The following is a 23,770-nucleotide window of genomic DNA, read 5'->3' as shown; positions in this document are numbered from 1 at the left end:
TATGAATGCTGCTTTCCTGGATGTTGTCCAAAAGTGGCATTGAAAGTATTTCAATTTCTTAAATAAATTCTTTATTTAAGGAATTTATTTAAGGAATCACACTCTGAACTTCACAAATACATAGTGGTTATTTTAAAATGATATCTTCTGAAAAAGCAAACGGTCTAAAAGAGAAGTTGAAAATATTTTCTCTGGTTACTACTGTCAGATCTAACTACATAATTATGCTGGAAAATAGCTTCATTTTTAATGCTTTTGTTTATATAGTGCCTGAACATTGCCTTCAAAGCAAAGTAAAACTCTAACACCAAAAATGTAAGTGTAACTTAATTAAGTGATCAGAATTGTCATTAAAATCTAAAGTATGATTTTACTGTATTTATCTAGCCACATGGATTTGCTGAGTCTATGTTATTTAAATACAAATACACATTTCTAAGAGAAATGCTTTAAGGTATTAAATAACATTCTATTTTTCCCTTTTATTTTTATTTTCTATCCCAGCTTTAAAAAATTAAAAATTAAATCAAGCTATTTGCTTTAGCTGTGGATAGAAAAATTCTCCCTACTAAATGCATATTATTTAAATGTTCGTGAATAAAGTGAAGGCTGTTTGGAAATTTTGCAATGCCAGTTTACTAATTTTTCACAACGAAAATAGCCTAGGAAGCTGTCTTTGATACGTAGCCTATGTAAATAAATAAATACTACCTCCCTAAACAAATGATTGCACATTATGGGTCTAATCTTAACATTATACATTATAGAATTTATTCTGGAAACTTCTATGACTGTTAACAGGAATTACAGAAACTTATTCTCTGCATGCATCAGAACAAGGGTAAATTTGATTCTTTTAGGACCCCTAAATAACCAACTTACATCACTGTTTCTTATGTTAGGTGACTTTAAACTGCAGTAAGCTATGTGACATATTTTTCAGGGTGAGCAATTGACAATCTAAATCAGTGGTTGACAAATCCAGCCCACTGTCTGCTTTTGTAAATAAAGATTTAATGGAACACACCCATGCACATCAGTTTTATGCATTGTTTACAGCTGTTTTCATGCTGCAATAGTAGGTTTGAGTTGTTGTGACAGTGATGGTGTCACCAGAAATCCTAAAATATTTGCTCTCTGAACCTTTACAGAAAAAAATTGCCATTCTTTCGTCTACACAGATAACTACATGATATGCATTTTAAATGCAATGTTTTGAAAGCTCCAGGATCAGAAGTTATAAACCCGGTTCACAATAGGACAAATACATGGTTTGGTTTATATAATTATGTACAATGTGAATTGGGTCTTTTAGGAATGATGTTCAAAACTTCAGGAAGCCACGAACATCTATCCAAATTTCCCAGTTTTGCCTTAAGTTTATATATATATATATATATATATATATATGTTTTGCCTTAAGTTTTATATATATATGTGTGTGTGTATATACACACACACATATATATACAAACACATATTTATCCTATAGTTGAGTTGTTATATCTCAAAATAAATATTTAAACAAATAACAGTAACTATTTTATTCTAAATTACTTTTGAAACTAACATAAAGAAATGCTAACATAAATAAATAATTGTTTAAACTAGTGCCTGAATTACTTGTTCCCTAAGCAACATAAACAGAAGCCAGGATATCTCATTTGCTGTGAAATGTTTGTTTTTAATTTTCCTACTTGATGCTTTTTTTAAAAAATGCCTCAATGCAAACTGTTTGGTTAATGAAGAAAAACATCTGAACTCCTTTTATTATGTTTATTTGTGACAAATAACACATTCTGAATCAAAATTAACTTACCATCATTTCAAGTGCATATCGGTTACAGCTTAGCAACACCCTTTTCAGGATGTGGTCATTGTATAAAGAAGATGGACTGTTCAGTAGAATGATTTTTATTTTATCAATAAAAGTGAGACTTTGAAATGCCTTTATTATCATTTCACTGCTTGATATTGACTATCAATTTGTATCACATCATTCAATATCAATTCCAGAAACATCCGGAGCCTCACACACCTATTAGTATCTCAGAGCCAACTAGTCGCGAACAGAGGAAGTAATACAATTGCTTTTGTTAATGTTCTCATGCGACAGGCAGAGGCAGTCAATATTAGACCTGGTAAGACACATCTAGCTCTAGGTGGAATCTGAGGGGAGATGCAGCAACAAGAAAGCAGCACCAACTGAGCATGCTCCTATTCAGGCAGAGACAGAAAGGGAGTGGACGTACTGTAGAAGCTGGCCATTACGTAGTTTTGGCAGCGATCACCAGTAAACTCATTTGGGCACCTGAGAGAAGAAACAAAAAAACAATGGTAGAAAAACAGAGAAAAAGAGAAGAGGTGAATATATGCTAGAAAGAAGCTCCTTCAGTGTCATTTGACTGAAACTTGGTGAATTCACCCTCAGGAACTGAATCTTTGCCCTGATCATGGCTTTCAGGCTCTGGCACTTCCCCCAAATGGTTAAAAATGTAGACAGAATGCAGTTCTTAAGTTGGTATGGTGCAAAGATGCCAGCACTTTAAGTGGTTGCCTTCTTTCAAAGGGAACCCCTTAAAATGAAATCTGACATTTTATTCATCTCAGTTTTCCATATGATGGCTTTGGTCACACACGTTGGAAGAAGATGTTTCTCGGTTGGCTTGCCTGCAATATTTTGTCAGCATCACGGGCCATTGTGACTGGCCATTCTTGTAAATTGATGACTTAGGGACCCACTTTGAGAGACAGTTAAATAAGGTAACACTGAATGGGTTTATGCCTTGAGAGGTTAAGCCATAATTAGAACAAAATGAATCAGTTACGACTGAGCTGTAAAAGCACCAAGTGGTAGTGATTGTTGCTGTAGTTGGGAGAGAAAGCAAATTTCAGATTATTTTAACATACTTTCTTGGTTTTGGACTTTCATGGGCACATTCTCAGTACATCTTGCTCCAGTGAATCCAGGTTGGCACCTAGAGGGCAAAAATGTGGTAAGCAAAAAAAAATGCTAAAGACACTGAGCTTTCAGACTGGCAATTTTCCTCCTATGGAATATGGAGATTCCTAAAAATGATCTGGTACCAAGCAACATAAAGAAAAGAAAAGACACAACATGTAGAAAACCATGTCCCACGAAAACTGTGGGTTACAGATTTTTGTTGTTGTTTGCTTCAGTCTTCAAATGATTGGTTAACTGAAATTTAGCTAGAGTGAAGTTGAAATGTGGAATAAGAGGCAGGATGGCCCGGAGAGCTGTCAATTTCCCTTTGGCATGACCCTATTTGCCACTGATCATTGATTCTCACTATGTTGAAACACTGGTTTTGATAAGCGCTAACATGATTCCATCCCTGTCTCTTATCAATAAATGATCTTGAGCTTTTTCTTTTATATACTTATTTCAATTGTGTATTTATTTCATGGGTGTTTTATGTTACAAGTTAAGTCATTAAACAATAGAAGTCAAGTACTTTCACACTATAATGATTATTGACAAGAAAAACTACATTCCCTGTTTTTTAAAAAGACATTACAAATAAACTCTTGTTTTTAATGTTCAAAGATACTAGCAACAGATTTTTATCAAGAAAAATTTCACTTAATTGCATTATCCCAAATCAAAGACAAATACATTTTAAAATTTAGATCAGTTATTCTTACACAGAATTAATACATGTCACTTTGCATTTAAGGTAAAACTATTTTAAAACTGTATAAAATTGTTCACGTTATTCACTCACATATATTTAACTATCAAAATTCTAGAATCTTGATACAATATTGTTCTTAAGGTCATGCAATGGGGCTGTGCTTAAATATGGAAGCTCTTTATAATTACCACTTTTGTTGTTGTTGTTGTTGCTGTTACTCTAATAACTAAAGCATTTTAAGTAGGATTGATTTTACCAGTATATCCTCTAATAAAAAGGGCCACTGAAAGGTTCTAGGAAGCAATATACTTACAGATAGAAAGACCATCATTTTGAATCCTCAACATCCATCATCATAATTATTATTAATAGTTCAACTATACAGCAACCATCAAGCAAAGAGCCTATCTAAGTTAGCTCTGGTAGCTCATACCTAGTGATTTTTACACCACCCTTTTCACTACAGAGTAAATAAAAATGCATACTATATTTTTGGCATCAAAGAGATATGAGCAAAACTGTTCCTTGTTACCAATATAGGGGTAATTTCATTTCCCTTCAAACCAATTCACCAAGTGACTTGGTATATGTAATTCTCCTACTTTATGAAAATGGCCTGTGAGATAAAATACTAGCAGTTTCAGATTTTTTGCCTTGTGAGTATGTGTTTAAGCTTAAACAACAAACATCTTATATTGACACAGCTCTTTCAAACTCTTGGAAACACCTTCATATAAGTAAACAGATTATTTTTGTTTAGAATATTTTTGCTGCAGGGAATAGAGGAAGAGCTACCTTGAGAAATATGTCAATAAGAAGTATAAGCTTGGCCGGGCGTGATGGCTTATGCCTGTAATCCTAGCACTTTGGGAGGCTGAGGCGGGAAGATCACAACAAGTCAGGAGTTTGAGACCAGACTGGACAACATGGCGAAACCCTGTCTCTACTAAAAATACAAAAAATAGCCAGGTGTAGTGGCGGGCGCCTGTAATCCCAGCTACTCAGGAGGCTGAGGCAGGAGAATCACTTGAACCCGAGAGGCAGAGGTTGCAGTAAGCTGAGAACGTGCCATTGCACTCCAGCCTGGGAGACAAGAGCAAGACTCTGTCTCAAAAAAAAAAAAAAAAAAAAAAGAGGTTGGGTAATTTCTCAAAAAGACGCCATTTCTCATGCTTCAATAAGAACGTCTTCACATTCTTATTGAACACATAAGAAAAAACACAGGGGAACTTTTTTCATGTAACTTATTTGACAAAATTATTTCTGAAGTAAATACAGTTTTTATTTGTTTCTCAACCAGGACTATAAGTTCATATAGATAAACCCTATAATTAAAGCAGGTGTTTCCAGAATTAATGATGTATTCAGTAATTATCACTTCACCTTGCTTCTTTGAATTCTTGATAAAAGTTAAAATTCTCATACTGAGCACAAATAATCCACTTGTTTCTTACAAAAGAACATGGTGTAAGATATGTGAACACGCTGTGTATGTGTGTATGTGTAAGAGAGAGACACATACACACCACACAATTGCTCAAGGCAGGAAACGCCCTTATGTTAGTAAGAATCATGAAATTAACAAATAGCTAAGGAATCATGAGTTCCTTAAGAGAAGGAAGGCATTTATAAGAAAATTGTCATTAGGCATCTTATAACCAGTTCTGTGATCAGAAGGCACAGGACAACTAGGTAAAGGGAGTCAGAAATCCTATCCAATCAATTTTCTAATTACTATGAATTTCTAACATGATGTTTCCTAGGAAGCTAGCATGAGATGATGGCTTATCTCTATCATAAAATCATACGGAAAACTGGGTGCACTAACACTAGAACTACTTGAGGTATGCAAGTCATTTTTTGGAAATACCAACTACCTCTCAACCAGAACTATCCTTTTTGCTAGTGTTTGTCTTCATTTGGGAGATGAATTTCTCAGCATAGTTTCTTAGTATTATAAGACCCTGTTATTACTTAGAACTGACAGCATCAGCATCTCCTAGGAGCGTGCTAGTGTAAATGCAGGCCACAGCCGAGAACTATGGAATAAGAATCTTCATTTTAACAAGATCCCTAAGAGATGTGGATGTAGAATAAAGTTCAAGATGTAAGGTACCCTGAACTGGGAAAAGGGAGGCAAACGCCCTCTCTCTTAGCACTGTGGTATCTTGCTGTTTGGACATGGACAGGCTATTTTGCTTTACGGGGCCTCATTTTCCTCCGTGATAAAATGAAGGAATGTAATTAAGTGATTATCAAAGACCTCTTTTTCCACTAAGGTTCTGGGAAACGATACTTATTCTAACACATGGAATCACTGCTAGAAAACCCCAACATCATTTCTTCTGAATGCATTACCAGTCAGGGACAACAGAACTCAATGACTTCTAAAAATCCTTCTTGATAAAATGGATTTTTAAGACAATTGTTGAGGTAAAACAAACTGCAAGGGCCTAAGCAATTCAAGTGTTCAGCAACAAAAGGATGTAGCCTTCAGAGACATCTAAATTTGTTGCCGAACGAGATGGAAGGGAAAAGCAGAAACTGAGATAGTTTCTGCATAAGCGAACTGCACACTGCATTGATTGTGATTGTGTAGAGAACGCACATGCAAATGAAAACCCAGTTGATCTATAAGCTCTGTGAAATTCTATGGAATTAATTCTAACAGACTAGGGAGACTGGCTTCTGATACATTTCTATTATCAACATTGTATGTTAAACATTCAATCCATCACTTTCCTGGAAGATAAGAATAACAGTAAATCAAACCTGAATTTGAACAATAAGCTTTGGCATGAGTTTGAGCAAATTCCAAGAATTCTATGTCTGAGAATAATCTAAGGATCTGAATAACAAGTACTACTTGTTGTAGCTTTAAATACATATGTGTGTGTGTGTGTGTGTTTGTGTGTGTGTATATGTATATACCATTTGTTTCATTAATCAGATTAGAAGATGGAAATCAGGGTTTTTAAAAATTTTAGTATTTGCTCTTAACATGATCACGTTTGTTCTATATTTGTTATTAATGGGGTGAAAATTCAGAACTTAGGCATCACTTTTTCCCTGCCCTCCACCTCCCCATCACCCACTTCTGTGCTCTGGGGAGAATTCTCTCCTTGGCTCTTGCATTGCACCCTATCCTGACCTCTTTCACTGCACTTATCTGTATTGTGATGATCTGTGACACACTGATCACATTCTTTCAGACAATGATCACATTCTGATCATTTTGTATCTCTAATGCCTAGCACAATGCCTGGCTCATAATGGGCTCTCACAAATGTCGGTGAAAATCAACTTAAGATCAGACCACAATGTCCGTATCTGATGAACAATTGTATCAAACGAGACTTTCAGGCCGGATGTGGTGGCTAACACCTGTAATCCCAGCACTTTGGGAAGCCAAGTGGGCTGATCACTTGAGGCCAGGAGTTTGGGACCAGCCTGGCCAACATGGTGAATGTCTCTATCAAAAATACAAAAATTAGCTGGGCATGGTGGTGGGCGCCTGTAATCCCAGCTACTTGGGAGGCTGAGGCAGGAGAATTGCTTGAATCCAGGAGGCGGAGGTTGTAGTGAGCAGAGACTGTGACACTACACACCAGCCTGGGTGACAGAACAAGACTCCATCTCAAAAAAAAAACAGGAATATTTTCATACAGTTAATTGATTTGCAAGCACAGGTCAATCTTGAACATCTGTTATTTTTATAGTTTATGATACACTCTCCTCTGAGGACTCCCAGATAATTTTTTTTTTTTAATTTTTTGAGACGGAGTCTCGCTCTGTCACCCAGGCTGGAGTACAGTGGCAAGATCTCAGCTCATTGCAATCTCCACCTCCCAGATTCAAGCAATTCTCCCGCCTCAGTCTCCCAAGCAGCTGAGATTACAGGCGTGCACCACCATGCCCAGCTAATTTTTGTATTTTCAGTAGAGACGGGGTTTCGCCATGTTGGTCAGGCTGGTCTCAAACTCCTGACCTCAGGTGATCCACCTGCCTCGGCCTCCCAAAGTGCTGGGATTACAGGCGTGAGCTGACGTGCCTGGCCTCAAATAATTTTTACAGAAATTCCCAGTATCCTTCTCACAGACTCCCTCCCTCCAATAAAATCCTTTAACAACATGTTTGCAATTTGGAAAAGACTCTTTGATTCTTTAAAAGTAAGTCTGTTATTTTGAATTTAAATACTGTTAGTGAAATACCGGTTTATTTCAGATTCAATAAAGCAGTGCATTCTACTAACCAAACTTCTGCCCAGCACCAGTATAATAAAAACTGTGGTTAATAATAACTTCAATACACTGTTAATATCCTGATATGCTTACTATGTAATCAATCATAGATGTATGTATTTTGAAATAAATTTAATGCTTGGTGTATTTTTTATATTCCAACTGAATAAATTATTTTCCATTTCTTCTTGGTGGAGATTCTAGACGTATTTAAAGATATTCACGGACCCCAAGAAACTTCTAGTTAGGGTTGGCTAATTTTATAAACCACACATTTATGGTCAATTTATAAACCATCCTTAGACATACTTTCTCTTCTCAGCTTCATTTTCATCAAACCCTCCCTTGATCAGGAACAAGACGAAGAAAAAAAATACAGCTGATATTTCCTCTCTCTCTGGTCATCATTCCACAGTGAAATATTTGGACAATTTAAAAAATACCTTGTCGAAAAATGAAAAGTCCCTATTATCTGTCTGCTTTTCCTCAATACTAGCTGTGGTATTTGAAATTATTTGATGTCTATGTTTACAAATATTAAATGATAGAAATATCAACAAATCTCTGTCAAGGAATATTGGTGAGTAAGTATCACACACCAAAGCCTTTGCTCTCTCTCTGTGTAAACTCGAGGTGGCAGTGTCTACACCAGCTCCAACTGTGCTGGTCTGTTTTCCTACAGTATCGTGTTGCAAACACTGACTTTTCTCACCTCTTAGCCAGCTCAGCATTCTGCCCAGAACTCGCCCACTCACGGTTGAGTATCTGTGTTGTAGATTATCCTTTCCCAAATGTATTGTTACTATTAGTCTGCATTTTTCCAAGATGAACCTCATTCTGTTATCTACCTTTAAGTGAAGTTTCTTGAGGTTTGTATATGCTTTTCTAATTTGTGTTTTACCGTTCTTTCTAGCATCATCTGCAAAAGACATTTATTTCCCCAAGGGAATGCCCTCTTTAACATCATTAAAGAAAATATTAAATATAAAATGTTCCAGTAATGTTTCCTTCAGATCCAACCTATATCTCCCCACCACTGTTCAGACAGTATATATCCTCCATTTTCTTTTTAATGACAATCTGGGGACTAGTTTCCAATCCATGAGATAAGAGGATACATAGAGTGGCCACACTAGACTCATGGGTAAATGCTGAGAAAAAAACAAAACAAAACAAAAACCTAAGTTGTCCTGCCTTTTCAAATGTTGTTTTTCAATGTCCAGGACATACAATCCCAATAATGAGGGTGGCAGTGTTTGTGAATTAACTTCTTGTTTGAACCTTGGTGCCCTTCCTAAATCTCTGTTTGCACAGCTTGCTCTGAAATGCTCATCTGCAGAAAGACTAAAAACCCTTGCCCATGTTTACTCTACATGATGAATCCTTAAGTTGGGGGTCAAACAATTTCATCGGATGTGGGATCAATCTGCATCCCATACATCTCCACGTCATTGTGACACAATGACATATCGACTGCTAATTTGTGGTTTGGTTTTCCTCTCGAGGAAGTTTCCCTGTCTTGTCAAACAGCTTAGGGGTTCTGAGGGGCTTTATAGCTCTATCCACTTCACCAGCCTCATTCTGCGATAAAACATCTAAATATTCACTTTTTCCTTAAATCATTCAATATAAATATTTCAAAATTGTGTATTTGTTTTCCTGTAAATTGACAATTTGTACTTGTATACATTTATGGGGTAGAAAGTGATGTTATGATTTATGAATACAATGTGGAATAATTAAATCAATCTAGCTAAAATATTCATCCACTATTCACAACAGCCAAGTTATAAAATCCACTATTCACAATAGTCAAGTTATAAAAAAATCCACTATTCACAATAGCCAAGTTATAAAATCAACTTAAGTGTTCACCAACAGATGAATGGATTAAGAAAATGTGGTATATATACACAATGAAATATTTTAAATTGACTCTATATACATCTCAAGAGTATGACTGCATACTCTTTTTTTATTCTTTTTTCCACAGAGCAGAGTCAGTCTCTGACTAGGTCTTCCATTGTACATTCCCTTAGCTCACTTAATATCCTTCTTCATAGCACTTGGCAAACCTGTGATTTATAATTCAATTAATTATATGAAACATGATTGTTACTTGCAGTAGCCTACAGACTCCATCAGGCAAAGACCAGTATGGTTTTGTTCACTACTTTATCCGTAGCATGAGCACAGAGCCTGTCTCATAGGAGCTCAACAAATGTATATGGCTGCCCAACTGATTTTTATAAGAGAGGAACGAAGCTATTCAGAACACTTAGTCAATGCACCTGATTTTAGGCAAAACTACACCTAAACTGAATCCTATAAAAACTAAAAATTTTCTTCAACTCTACCTCAGTGAGTTAAAAGTCTAAATGAGTTAATAAATTCCTCATAAGAACATAGTAGGATTCTAGATACATGAGGACATGAAAGAAATAGAGGACAGAGTTGTCTGAAGAGCGCGTTATCTAGATCCACATGAGTCCCACCACTTGCTCTCACAAATGCTGTCTGTATCTGTTAAATGTTACTATATTCAAGAACAGAGAAGTACTACAGGCAAGTGTAACACTGATTCTAAAGAAAGAACTCTTCTAGGCTGGTATTGGTATTAGCAGCAATACTACAAATACAACAAATACTACAAATACAACAAAAGTGTGTTCTTATGGACTGGAAGTTCTAATCCAGTCCTGTTTATTTTTTCCAAATTTCTCTTTCTGCAGCCATGATGATGAGACTGCAGGACACAACTGTGAGTTTGTACCGTTGCCCCCTTGTTTAATTATATTAATCCAGCTACTAATACATATTATAAAAGTTACTATCATCAGCATCATTATGTCAGTATTTTATAAAATGTCAACCTTAGCTAGTGCCCTTGATGTCTTTGACTTTCTCTTCCCATCTTACTTAGTCCCCAGACTTCTTCTAGCCTGTAAGGAAGACTTGCTTCCCCAAACATCTGCTATGTCTATGGTGCCACTCTCCTGCTCCAGATGTTACTATGGCTCCCTATTAGCTATCACAATATCCAAAGTCCTCTGCCTGACCTTCAGAGGTCATTAAGTGGCTTCACTGTTTAACTTAGTTCTTTTATTTTGTTCATTTGTTTGTTTTACTTCCTAGAATTAAGCTGCATGTTACCGTGTCTCAGAGAAAGAATTCCTACAACCACAATGCCTTCCTGGTATAAAGGAAAGACTCTATAAGTGATGATTATATTTAAAAAGTCCTCTCTAACTTATTTCAGTCTTTTCTTTCCCTTCTTTAAATTTGTATTACCTTAATAGTCAGCATTGTACCATTTGGCATATATTCACTTATTGTTTTTCTATTTTAGCAATTTAATTTTCTTAAACAGACTGAGTTCCCAGAGATCAGACACCATTCCTTATATTTTCTCTGTGTTTTAAAAAATGCCTGCAAATAGCTGTTCTAGAAACAAACTTTAATCCATTTATGCCTAGTGTTCCATTACTGGAACGCTAAGCCTGTGAGAGTTTTTAATATCCTATTGCTCAAGGTCATTGCCAAGGTCTGATTGCAAAAATTAAAAAAATTGCGACCTCAGGCATAATTTGATAAATATTTCATTTACATAATATATATTATCAAATATGTTTGATAAATATTTCATCTATCAAACTTAATGTATTATATTTGCTGTGATTTTGTCTCCCATGGTTATGTTTTTCATACCTGTCTCTTATAATAACGTGTAATATAATAAGGCCCTACATGGCTTCGTAAACATTCATTATACAAAATTATAAAAGTCTATGTTTATAGATACCTTCCATCTTTCCAAGTTTAGTTCGTTTTTTGTTGTTTTTGCATTATAAGGAAACTAATGAGCAGAAATATTAAACGATCTGTCAAAGAAAAGTTATAAAGATAGCTGGTGGTCCCAACAAACCAAATAAAACTGCTACTCTTAAATAAAATAAAGAATTAGAAATTAAACATGGGCCAAGTGTGGTGGCTCATGCCTGTAATCCCAGCACTTTGGGAGGCCAAGGCAGGTGGATCATCTGAAGTCAGGAGTTTGAGGCCAGCCTGACCAACATGGTGAAACCCTGTCTCCACTAAATACAAAAAATTAGCTGGGCGTGGTGGTGCATGTCTGTAATCCCAGCTACTTGGGAGGCTGAAGCAGGAGAATCGCTTGAACCTGGGAGGCAGAGGTTTCAGTGAGCTGAGACTGCACCATTGCACTCCAGCCTGGGCAACAAGAGCGCGAAACTCCATCTCAAAAAAAAAAAAAAAAGAAATTAAACATGATAACACAGTCTGTTAAAACAGGTGTATATATTTTTCCAATGTCTACTGAGAGAATGTAATACTACCATTTACTTTTTATTATAAGGAAAAATAAATTTTGCTTCCCCAGAGTTAAAAGTACTTTAGCAGAAATGAACTCATTTAATTTCACTGACTCCCTGGGAAGAAATTTGGAGAACATATTAACTTCATGTTATAAATAAATATATTGTCCAGAGAGTTGAAGTGAAAGGACATAAGACTGTTCACCAAAATTGGTAGTTTAAAACTCTAATCCCCTCCAGACGAAGGCACATCTGTCCACTGGACAACATATTGGACTTATAAGCACAGCCTGATATAAAATAATTTTTAGATTAAAACAAATCACATCAACATATTCCAAAGTAGTTCTCTACCGAAACTGTTCAGAAGAACAGATATACAAGAATAAAGAAAAGATGCAAGAGGAAATCTGGACAATTTCATGTTTGATTTCATGTACCTTGTTTCCTTGAACCATAGCACTACATAAAGCATCGGAGGGTACAAAATGGAATGATTTTTTTCTCATCTTTATATAATCTGGAATAGTAACTTTTTTCCACAGAATAAATTTTAAATTACTGTAGAGAAAAAAATACAAAAGATGAGAACTACCACTGAAATTCCCACACAGTCCCCAGGAGGAGGTCCAAGCAATCCGGAAACCTCTCAGAGAAGTTTTTCACTGTTAATATGTTTAATCCATTCGAAACACCTTGTTCTAAGCAGAGAGACAAAGGAGATTTGCTGTAAAATCTTCTACTTCAACTCCCAAGAAGACAACAGCAGATTAGGTGACCAGAGAGACTACTTGGAAACTTCCATGCTTGCGGTGTTTCTGAGTCATGTCTTTAGTCAGGGATAAAGCTGATTTTCAATGATGTGGCTCATGCTTCAGCAATGCTTAGCTCTAGACAGATAGATCATATGGAAACTATGAACTGGCTTCATAGACAGGACCATGATGAGCCAATGCAACATTTTTATGTCTTCTGTTTCTATTCAAGTGGTCTAGTGAACAATGTATTATCACAAGACCTAGCATATTATGTCTTTGTTTAAATTCTGACTAGTGATTATTTTAAATGCTATAGATATTTTACATACAGGATTTTAAAAAATAAAAACAGTTTCATGTAACGAGAAAGGTTTGAAATATTTTGGATGTAAAATATACTCTCCAATTCTTCCCTCGAGGTTGTGGCTTGCTTTAATATGTGAATAAAGTCACCATCCCAAAGGAGGGAGAAAGTTATCAAAATCATAGATGTCAAAGATTTTCTTTCTGATAAGATCCAGTAATAATTTAAATCACTTACCTAAAAGATCCTAATTATAAAAAAAAAAAAGGTGCAATTTCTTAGAACTACAAGGCAAGAATGATCCACTAGACAATTAGCTCAGAGGATGGCTTGGGGCTTTAATGATTATCAGAAGAGTAACAAATGTTTCACTTCAAGATTTTTAAAATATAGCAAGTTTTTGCTACTGGATTAGGCTTAAGACTTAATGAGAAACTGTGTTGAGTGAAGAAAAATTACAGTTGTTGGCACAATATTAAAATGAAAAGACTGAACAGCACTTACGCGATTGCATGTTTTGTATTGGACGTGGGAGGGCTAAAGAATAGCTGAAATTAATATGTGGAAAAGAACTGCCCTAGTTCCTTAGAAGTATGCAGAAACTATCATATGTACTCACTCAGCTTGTAAATCTTTGCAAAGTGATGATGAAAAATGATCATATTTCATTACTATAATTAAAATATAGTGGTCTCAGATGCTTTTCTGAAGAAGTAAAAATATGAGACATAGATAATATGAGTACATTGTTTAAAAAGGAGAAGAATTTAAGGACCTATAATTTAAATGCTTTTTCAAGGAGATTTATTAAAATACAATTACACTGTATGCTTAAGATTAGGAAAAAATAACAAGATTTCCCCCATAACAAATGAAACTCATATTTTATAGATTATAATTCTCAGCTTCTGGCATTTTCTATTTTGATCAGAGAAAACCTTACAAACTAAAAACCTGGTTCATCTCAATTTGCTACGATAAATATGGGGATGTCTCATATTTGTGCTGTATTCACAGCAAGTCAGCAGAACTAAAGACTAAATCAGACAGATTTTTATTCTGCTGCAAGCATATAGATTTGAATATTTTAATGACCAAGAAGTGAATCTCTAAGATTATTTTTTAAATAATAAACATAGTCATATGAGATAATTCAGATCTAAAAGGAATGATCTTTTCTACATATTCTTTTTTTATTTTTTATTTTATTTATTTATTTTTTTTGACAGCCTTACTCTGTCACCCGGGCTGGAGTGCAGTGGCATGATCTTGGCTCACTGCAGGCTCAACCTTCCGGGCTCAAGTGATCCTCCCACCTTAGCCTCCCGAATAGTTGGGACTACAGGTGCATGCCACCATGCCTGGCTAATTATTTTTCTGTATTTTTTGTAGCAATGGTGTTTTGCTACATTGTCCAGGTTGGTCTCCAACTCCTGGGCTCAAGAGATCCATCTGCCTCGGCCTCTTAAAGTGTTGAGATTACAGGCATGCACCTGGCCTCATACTCGTATTTCATCTTGCTTTAATATTTTTGCAAGACTTTTACCTATCATTTCACTTTGGCTTACAAAAATTATTTATTTCCGTGAAAGAGATGTTCAGTAATTGAGATTAGAATTCTACTGTTCCGGCTCCAAGTCTTTTATTCACTCTAACAGATTATATTTACTTTTACAAATTGTCTGTCTTTGATAAAATCAGCTATACAACCACCAAAACTTGTCATGTCTTGGCACTGTATCTACTTTTTTCAAAGAAGAGCTTTTGAGTCAAGAAAGGAGAAGTTCTGGAAGGTGCTTGTTCAGAGCCATGAGGTCCCATCAGGCACGCTACAGACACGCCCAATCTACCACAGCTCAGAGAGGAGCAAAACATGGCCTACAAAATGGCATTTTTGATCGTTGCTTTTTTTGTCTTTAAAACATATGTTTTTTTAAGATGCACTTCCTTACTTATAAATATAATTAAGATTTTATTAGAATTGGCACCTAAATATTTATACAGTATTTCTGTGATGCAAAAGGGACATGGCCTTGTTGACTATTTCTGGTGCCTTTTTCATTTTGCTAATTGCTCCTATCAGTTCAATTGCCTCTCTAACAGACTTGTTCTTCCTTGTCAAGATTTAAGTCACATGCCAATATCCAAGCAGAAAACAATTTTTGTGACAAAATGGTTTTCCCTCCTTTACAACAAGCATTACTGCTTTAGAATAATGTCCCCACTGCATGTTTTCAGCTGGGGACTGCTGGCAACATTTATTAGATGTTCTACACTACATTTTTTAAGGAACGACTTTTAAAATACCTTGCTTTTGGGATATAGCTATTGGTGAAGAGCAAAACAAATGTGTATTTTCATCATTTCAATAAAACATTAAATATATTTTTATGCCCACATCAAATTTTAAGTCCATATACCACATGTAGACTAAATATCAACAGTAAACTTAAAATGCATGGCAAAATAAATGTACTTTTTAATGAGTCCTATTAGTTTTTACTACAAGGTTTAAATATTTAATGTATTGATACTATCACTATCTTATGCTGCCTGTTGAGAGAGAATAAATTGGATACTTCTTTATTTTTATTTATTTTTATTTTTTGGGACGGAGTCTTGCTCTGTCGCCCAGGCTGGAGTGCAGTGGTGCAATCTCGGCTCACTGCAAGCTCTGCCTCCCAGGTTCACGCCATTCTCCTGCCTCAGCCTCCCGAGTAGCTGAGACTACAGGTGGGTGCCACCACACCCAGCTAATTTTTTTTGTATTTTTAGTAGAGATGGGGTTTCACGGTGTTAGCCAGGATGGTCTCGATCTCCTGACCTCGTGATCTGCCCTCCTCGGCCTCCCAAAGTGCTAGGATTACAGGCGTGAGCCACTGTGCTCAGGCCTAAATTGGATACTTCTTAATGGTGCATCAACTCCTTCAGGTCACTGGAAAGACAGTGCTATTCTAGATATATCTATAGACAAATGAAAGAACACTGCTGTCACCCACAGGGATACTACATACAATGCATTTCCAGATATATGCAATTTACTTTTTTCTCTTTTTTTACTAGCAATATAAAACTAAACTCCGTTTAAAAAATAGTTATGCAACAGTAAGACAATCCCAATGTAACAGATATATGTCAGTAAATAATCTTCTGCCCTTCTGCTTCTTTTTGTTGTCTTATTCATTTTGCAGGTGATCACTCGGATAAGAAAGCAACATTACCTTACAGCTTAATTCATACATTGGATGTAGAAGTAGATATCAAAAGTTATAGGCCTCTGTGATATCTGCACATCTTTTCTGAATAACAACAAGAAAAACCACAAGGAAAGCAACACTATAAATAACATGGCAAAAAACAAAAACAAAAACAAAAAACAAAAAACACCTCACACACATTGAAAAGAGCAAAAAACAATTCTGGATATGACAGAGGAGTGATGACGAATGGTGTGAATGTTTTAAAACACTCTACATATAAAACAGCATTGTTCAACATGATGCAACAAAATTGGAAAAAAAGCAACAATACATCATGAGACATAGAATCATCTGAAACAAGGAGTTATAGACATAAGCCACACACAGGATTTCTTTTCTTACTTGCACAAGTATCTCGAGGGGTTTGAAAGGTCTTTCACCATGAAGCACTCGCCTCCATTCACACAGAAAGTTTTCTCCTTCTCCGCGCATTTTACAAGATGGCTTGTCCCAGTGGTGGATGTAGATGTAGCTGAAGAGGAGAGAAAGGAAAAAGGTTAACAGTGAATTTTGTTCCCCTTCTAAGCAGCCTTTAATCTTAAATTATCCTAAAAGGAAGAGTTCATATAAGGTACAGATTTCACTAAACTTGCAGACCTTACAAACAATAGCAGAGAAGTTAAGCTCTTTGTGGGTCTCATTATATAGAATCAAATTACAAAAGAGAGAATTATAGAGTTAACTAATTTTACTACAACTAAATAGGAAAAGGGGCTCAACATTTTTTAACCAATATTTTATCTTCCAGGTAGTTGGAAAAGAGAAGCTCTATTGTCATTAAGTAAAATACATTTCTCAGGAAGGTTCAAGGTAACGGTATAAAGTCATGTCAGTGCAGCTCAATTTAAACATCTATTTTTAATGGTAATCAATCGATAAAATTATTTATTTTTGAAATGTTTTACATGCCTATTGACTTTACATTTTTTAGACATGATGTATATATTGAAAAAGAAACACAAGTTGGCTTATTTGTTACAAATGAAAACATAGATTATTAGTCAGATACATATTAACATGCAGATTAGAAGCCATTCTCTTCTAAATTTCTTTTCTACTCTAATTTCTTAGAGGAACATGGTTGAATGTCCAAATGCCATCATACTTTTAAGGAAATGGAAAGAGTCTAATATCACTGTAAATGTAGACTAAAGCACTACAAAATATCTCCATTTAGAATGAGAGGTAGAAATAAGTTTCAAGTTTGGTTTGCAACACCTTCATATAATGAACTTAACATTCACTTGTCAACCTTCATGTTACATGAAAGTAGGCGCATGAATTATACAAAGCCAAAGTTCTCAGCCCCAGGCCACCAGGGCATTTAGTACCAGGATGCTTCTTCTCATATCATTGGGAACACCATGGGCAATACTCAGTCCCAACCAAAAATAGTCCAATATACACAATGTTTATCAATGATATTTTCAGGATGAAAAGGAAAACCAGTATATCAAGCCAGTATAGATTCTATATACTCTTTTAGGGGGAAAAAAAATCCATCTTTAGAGGCAATTTTTTGTCTTGTCTACTGATACATTCTTATGAATTTTTAATTCCTTTTTAATTCCTTTCTGTCTTCCTTACTAGTTTCTATTTTATTATTTGCATGTGAGTTTCATATGCCCTTGTTTACTTTTATTTGACCTGCCATGTATTACTTTTCCATTTTCTTCTGCCTTTCCTGTTCATTTCCTTCGAAAGTCTACATTTTGTTGTGACACATAACCTAATTTTGTCTTCTCCCCTGCTTGATTTTTATTCTATCTGACTGGAATACTCAACATCTGATTATTCCATTTCTGAATTACTCATGGCCTTGCTTGCCTCTTATTATACTGTCTAAGGCATGTTTTTGGACCCCTTTCATTGATCTCAGCATGGCTTTTTCGAATAACAGCAAAGGACACTCAAAACAACTTGGACTTTGGAGACAGATGTGGTTCAAATCTTGTCTCCTACTGGCTTTGAATAAGTCACTTAACCACTCAGATGCTCTATATTCCCATTAAGAAAACAGGGGTAATGGCACTCTTACAGAATTCTGTAGAGATTATAAATAATCTAGATAAAGGAATTGGCAAAAAAAATTGGCATTCAATGCATAATAGCAAATATTAATGGGCAAGTAGGGAAGGCTCTTAATTTGGGTATGTATCAATGAGAGAAAAATCTTGACAATGGAAATCTGGGGACTTCAAAGATGTATGCTATTTATTTATTTTTTTTAAAGGAGAACTTTATTCCTAAGGATATGCATGTTATTCTGGAATCATTACTATGGATAAATAAGAATTGGACTAATTTTTTATTACTCCAACAAAAAGTTATTTTCAAAATACATTTCAAGGCATCTTTTCCAGGCTTACAAAGCAAACAAACTAAACAAAAGGAATAAGAAAGAATGAGTAGACAGGTGATTTTTACCATCAATTATCAGTTATACTTTAACATCTTCATTAAGAAGAGGGGAAACATGATTTGCATTGTTTGGTCTGTAAAATCATGGAGTATACAACATTTCTATATATCACACAGCATATAATTTTAACATAATATCCTTTCATGTGAAAAACCACTTATTTAGGTGCTATGTATTAATATTTCCATCCACAGCAATTGCCTTTAAAAATATTAGGAAATGGGCTGGGTACGGTGGATCACGCCTGTAATCTCAGCACTTTGGGAGGCCGAGATGGGAGGATCATGAGGTCAGGAGTTTGCGACCAGCCTGATCAACATGGTGAAACCCTGTCTCTACTAAAAATACAAAAATTAGCTGGGCATGGTGGCGTGCTCCTGTAATCCCAACTACTCAGGAGGTTGAGGCAGGAGAATCGCTTGAACCTGGGAGGTGGTGGTTGCAGTGAGCCGAGATTGCACCACTGCACTCCAGCCTGGGTGACAGAGAGAGACTCTGTCTCAAAAAAAAAAAAAAAAAAAAAAAAAAAAAAATTAGGAAGTTTGCCTTGAATGTTAAAGGTTTTGTGCTGAAAGGCTTTCAACTGCTGACAGAATTCCATAGGATGACAAATGGAGCAGGGTATCCTTGCTGTCCCAGGTGACAGTGCTGAATGGGCCACCTGTGGTGTGCTGTCACCATGCAGTCCTGCAGAGGAACTCTGAACCTCAAGCAGACCCTAGTGGCCTTTGCATCTCTGACAGGTTGCTAAAGATTGCCCTTCATGCAACTTGAACAGCAAACACTGCATGGGCTCTCTCAGGACAAATGCCAAGGCTTTCGCTAAAAACAACAAAACCAACATTCCACCTCCCCCCAAAATGTAGACACTCCTTATAAAATGTAAACAATAAAAAAAAAAGCAGTGATATAAGCAACACACAGACATATCTCTTCCTTAGACTCTGATCTTACGAGATTATCAAAATAAGATTAACAAATATGTTAAAAACTAGAAACAACCCTCTTTTTAAAAGGCCTTAAAAATATATCTCTCTGAAATGATTATCCTTGTAATGCTATCCTGAAGCCCCTAGCTCTGACATAGTCATTTAAAAAATTCTTAGATCATTACCTGAAACTAGTAATGGGATATTTGAGAGCAAAATGATTCTTGGAGGGAAATGAAGTAGCAAGTATCTCATACAGTTACGTATTATTATGCTTAGCACTTTCATCCTTTAGCAGTAGTGAGATCAAAAAATGATCACGAATTGTAAGGCAACAATGAGTTCCCAGGCGATGCGAAGTGTTAACTGACTGGATGCAGCTGCTCCAAACCAGCACCCAAGCACAGGAATAAGTTGCAATTGTCAGAAGAAGCCGGATGGAGATGGTGCTATATACACTCTTCAGATTTTCGCCAGGTTTCCTTTTGCTCTCCTTATTTGAACACAGTGCCCTGACAGTCTTACACAGGCCTATAAATTTTGCAGTGATATTTTTTCTTTGTGCCGTACACACTCAGTATTCCTAAATCAGTTTCCATTTGGTAATTCAACCAGGATGTAATGAAACTGACAAAGTGGGTCCTATGCCAAACAGAGCAAACAGCATTCTTTCTGGGGGAGGGCTGGGAGGAGTTGTATTAAAGGCAAACTAAAGATTTGGAAGATAAAATATGTTTCAATATATAAAAGATGATACCCCCCAACAGTTGTTCCAGGAAGGAGGTGAAGTAGATCTCACTAAACCTTGTCACCCTCTGATTTGTGACTAGTTTTTCACAATTTGGAAGTTGTCTTCTAGTGACTACAAAATGAACAGCAATTAGAAACACTACAAAATCTGACATTACTTTGATGTTTGCCATTTATGTGACCACTTTATCCCAAACACACTTTCCTTGGTATGTCAGCAACTACAGTATTATAAGGAAGAAAGTATAAGGTAAAGCAGAAACTATTAGGTTGGTGCAAAAGTAATTACGGTTTTGGCCATTCCTTTTTAATACCAGAGAATGTATTTTGTAGTATTTTACTCTAGACCTGGTATGCCTTGGCAAAAAAGGTCAGGACAAATGATCATTGCTGGGGAAGCTGGACAGTTCTCTGAAATAGCTGAGAACTTGGGGACTACTATTATCATTTAGGGGTTCCAAAAGTCCTTTACCACACAAAAGGACTCCCTCCTTCCTTCACGCCCTCCCTCTTTCTTCCTTCCAGCCTGCCCCTCCCTCCCTTCTTTCTTTCCTTCCTTCCTTCTTTCCCTCCTTATTTCCTTCCTTCCAGCCTGCCCCTCCCTCCCTTCTTTCTTTCCTTCCTTCCTTCTTTCCCTCCTTATTTCCTTCCTTCCTTCCTCACCTCCTTCCACAGTTCTTTTTTTTTTTTTTTTGAGACGGAGTCTAGCTCTGTTGCCAGGCTGGAGTGCAGTGGCACGATCTCGGCTCACTGCAACCTCTGCCTCCCAGGTTCAAGCAATTCTCCTGCCTCAGCCTCCTGAGTAGCTAGCTGGGACTACAGCCACGTGCCACCACACCCGGCTAATTTTTTTTTTTTTTTTTTTTTTGTATTTTTAGTAGAGACGGGGTTTCACCATGTTGGCCAGGATGGTCTCCATCTCTTGGCTTCGTGATCCACCCGCCTCAGCCTCCCAAATTGCTGGGATTACAGGCGTGAGCCACCACACCTGACCCACAATTCTTTAGTGACTGTTTATAATGTGCAAGACATAATGATAACAACCAAAATCACTGGGGTTAAAAATTGTAAGACCATGACCAACTCTCCCTAGAAGAAAACCTTCATAGATAAAATGTAGTGAAATGAACACTGAAGTTGGCTGGGAAGAATCAGGTCCAAGGCACAATTTACCAATTATTAGCTGTGGGACTTCTCTCTATCTACCTGCCTTAGAAAATTCAGCTGCAAAAACGAGATACCAAAGGGTTGTTGCCAAGTTTATTAAAACACTTTGTCAGCTGCAACACTGCACACAAATATATGATACTGTTACTATTATTAATGACATAAATATTGAGCGAACAAAAGTAAAAAAAGAAATTCTGCCCAGACTGAAATTTTACATATATAACCAAGCCTCAATAGTTGTTTCTTAGGAAATTATTCTTCTGCAAAATGTGAAAAAAGATGGCCTAATTTGGAGTGACGATCATTGAGTGATTATAAAGCATTAAGTAAATATCAATAATCTATGTTTAACTTTATCAAAACTACTTGTCAAAAATGTATAACCACTTACTTTCCTTATAAAATAAAATTGAACAATTTAAGATAAATTAATATCATAAATGCAGGATTATTTTACCCTTTCAAGATCTACACAATTCTTTAATATTTCTGACTGAATTTCCAAATTACAAGAATTAAACTTACTTACAATATTATGTATTATGTGTTATCATAACAATTTTTTAAAGTATAAAATATTTTAAAATAGTGTCATATCCATAGCATGTAGACTGTAATATAAACTTTGTTTACAACTTAAGATTTTGGAAATAATACTATTGCCCCTTTTGTAAATACTCAGAATAAATAGCTGAGAAATAATCAAGTGTTCTCTGCTTGTTACTAAATATTTTCCCATGGAATCAAACAGTATTTCCTGTAGAAGGCTAGGTTTTTTTCTTCTCAAGACAGGCTAAAAAGAAAATAATACTGTAAAGGATGGCTTGCTTTTCTTGCTTGTTTTAAGTGGTGTTTTCCTTATCAGTGAAGTAGACAAAACCAGTAGACCAGGACCATTACACAAATGCAAACTGCTGATAAAAAGCCACTATTCTTCTTTGACAATTAGCAGGAATTAGCATGAGTATACAGTGTATACCCCACAAAGCAATCATTAGATCCTGTTTCCCTTGAATGAATTAGTCCTCACCCACAGCTTTTAGGACAATTCTTTGCGAGTTACTTACAGAAAGTTAAACCAAATAACTCTATGCCATTTGCTTAATAAAATATGCACATTTTAAATATTTGAACATTAAACTGCTAGTCACTACAAAATTACAGATTTTTTTTAACCTTACCTGTAATATCTTCAATGGTTATGTGTTTAGGAATCTGCATACTTTCCTGCTCTTTGATGTCCAGTTAAAAAATCTGAAATGATTATTCTTGCTCTGAATATAGCTCCTTTGCAATTAGGTATAATGAGCAGACTGAACTCCTACTGGGGAAAAAAATGCTTAGGTGGTTCCTGAAGATGAAGATCTGGAGCAGAAGCTGAGCAGAAAGAGCTGTGCCACCTAATGTAGCTTCTCTAGATGCCAAGGGAATGATAGGTGGAGTCGTTAGTTTTCCAAAGGAAAGGTTCAGAGCCAGGCTTAGAACCACGGAAGCCTTGTCATTCTGGGTTGGCATTTTTTCCTGAGAAGTCATTCAATCCTTTGCTGAATAGCAAATATGTACTTGAAAAAGAAAGAAAGTGGCCAGAAGAGATCAAAGAAGCTGCATAGAGTTGGCGGTTCCCAGAGCCAATACAGTGACTGGAAGTAACGTATCATCTCTCTTGACCTCTCCTTGACTGAACTCTGCTCAAGAAACAAAAAGGGAAGCCAGGAGAATTCTCAGGAGACTGTTAATGGAACCAGGACTTTCTAAAGCAGAATTAGGGCATCCAACTCCATGGAGCTCAGGACTTAGCTAATACACTGGGAGCACTCAGAGGTTTGTAGACTTCCTACAAGGTGACACTTTGTCCAAAGAGCAAGTTGACACCAAGGGCCAATGGAGATTAACTGGTTTAACTGATGAACTTGGGCTTTGGCATTGTTGAAACATATATAGAATGG

General features: G+C 36.1%; 1 protein-coding gene across 1 annotated transcript in view; it reads right to left on the bottom strand.

Annotated features, from left to right (window-relative positions):
* Window positions 1-1,762: 1,762 nt before the first annotated feature.
* The window catches only part of NRG1 (neuregulin 1), a 97,571-nt gene continuing 75,563 nt past the window's right edge, over window positions 1,763-23,770 (bottom strand). The window contains 2 exon segments of the mRNA NM_001131553.2: window positions 1,763-2,311; window positions 16,896-17,025. Coding sequence (NP_001125025.2) covers window positions 2,218-2,311; window positions 16,896-17,025 — 224 coding nt within the window. The 3' untranslated portion in view covers window positions 1,763-2,217.

Source organism: Pongo abelii, chromosome 7 (assembly GCF_028885655.2).
Source record: "Pongo abelii isolate AG06213 chromosome 7, NHGRI_mPonAbe1-v2.0_pri, whole genome shotgun sequence".
Taxonomy (NCBI): Eukaryota; Metazoa; Chordata; class Mammalia; order Primates; family Hominidae; genus Pongo; species Pongo abelii.
Note: the sequence above shows the minus strand (reverse complement) of the source record. Positions and strands in the feature narration are given on the sequence as shown.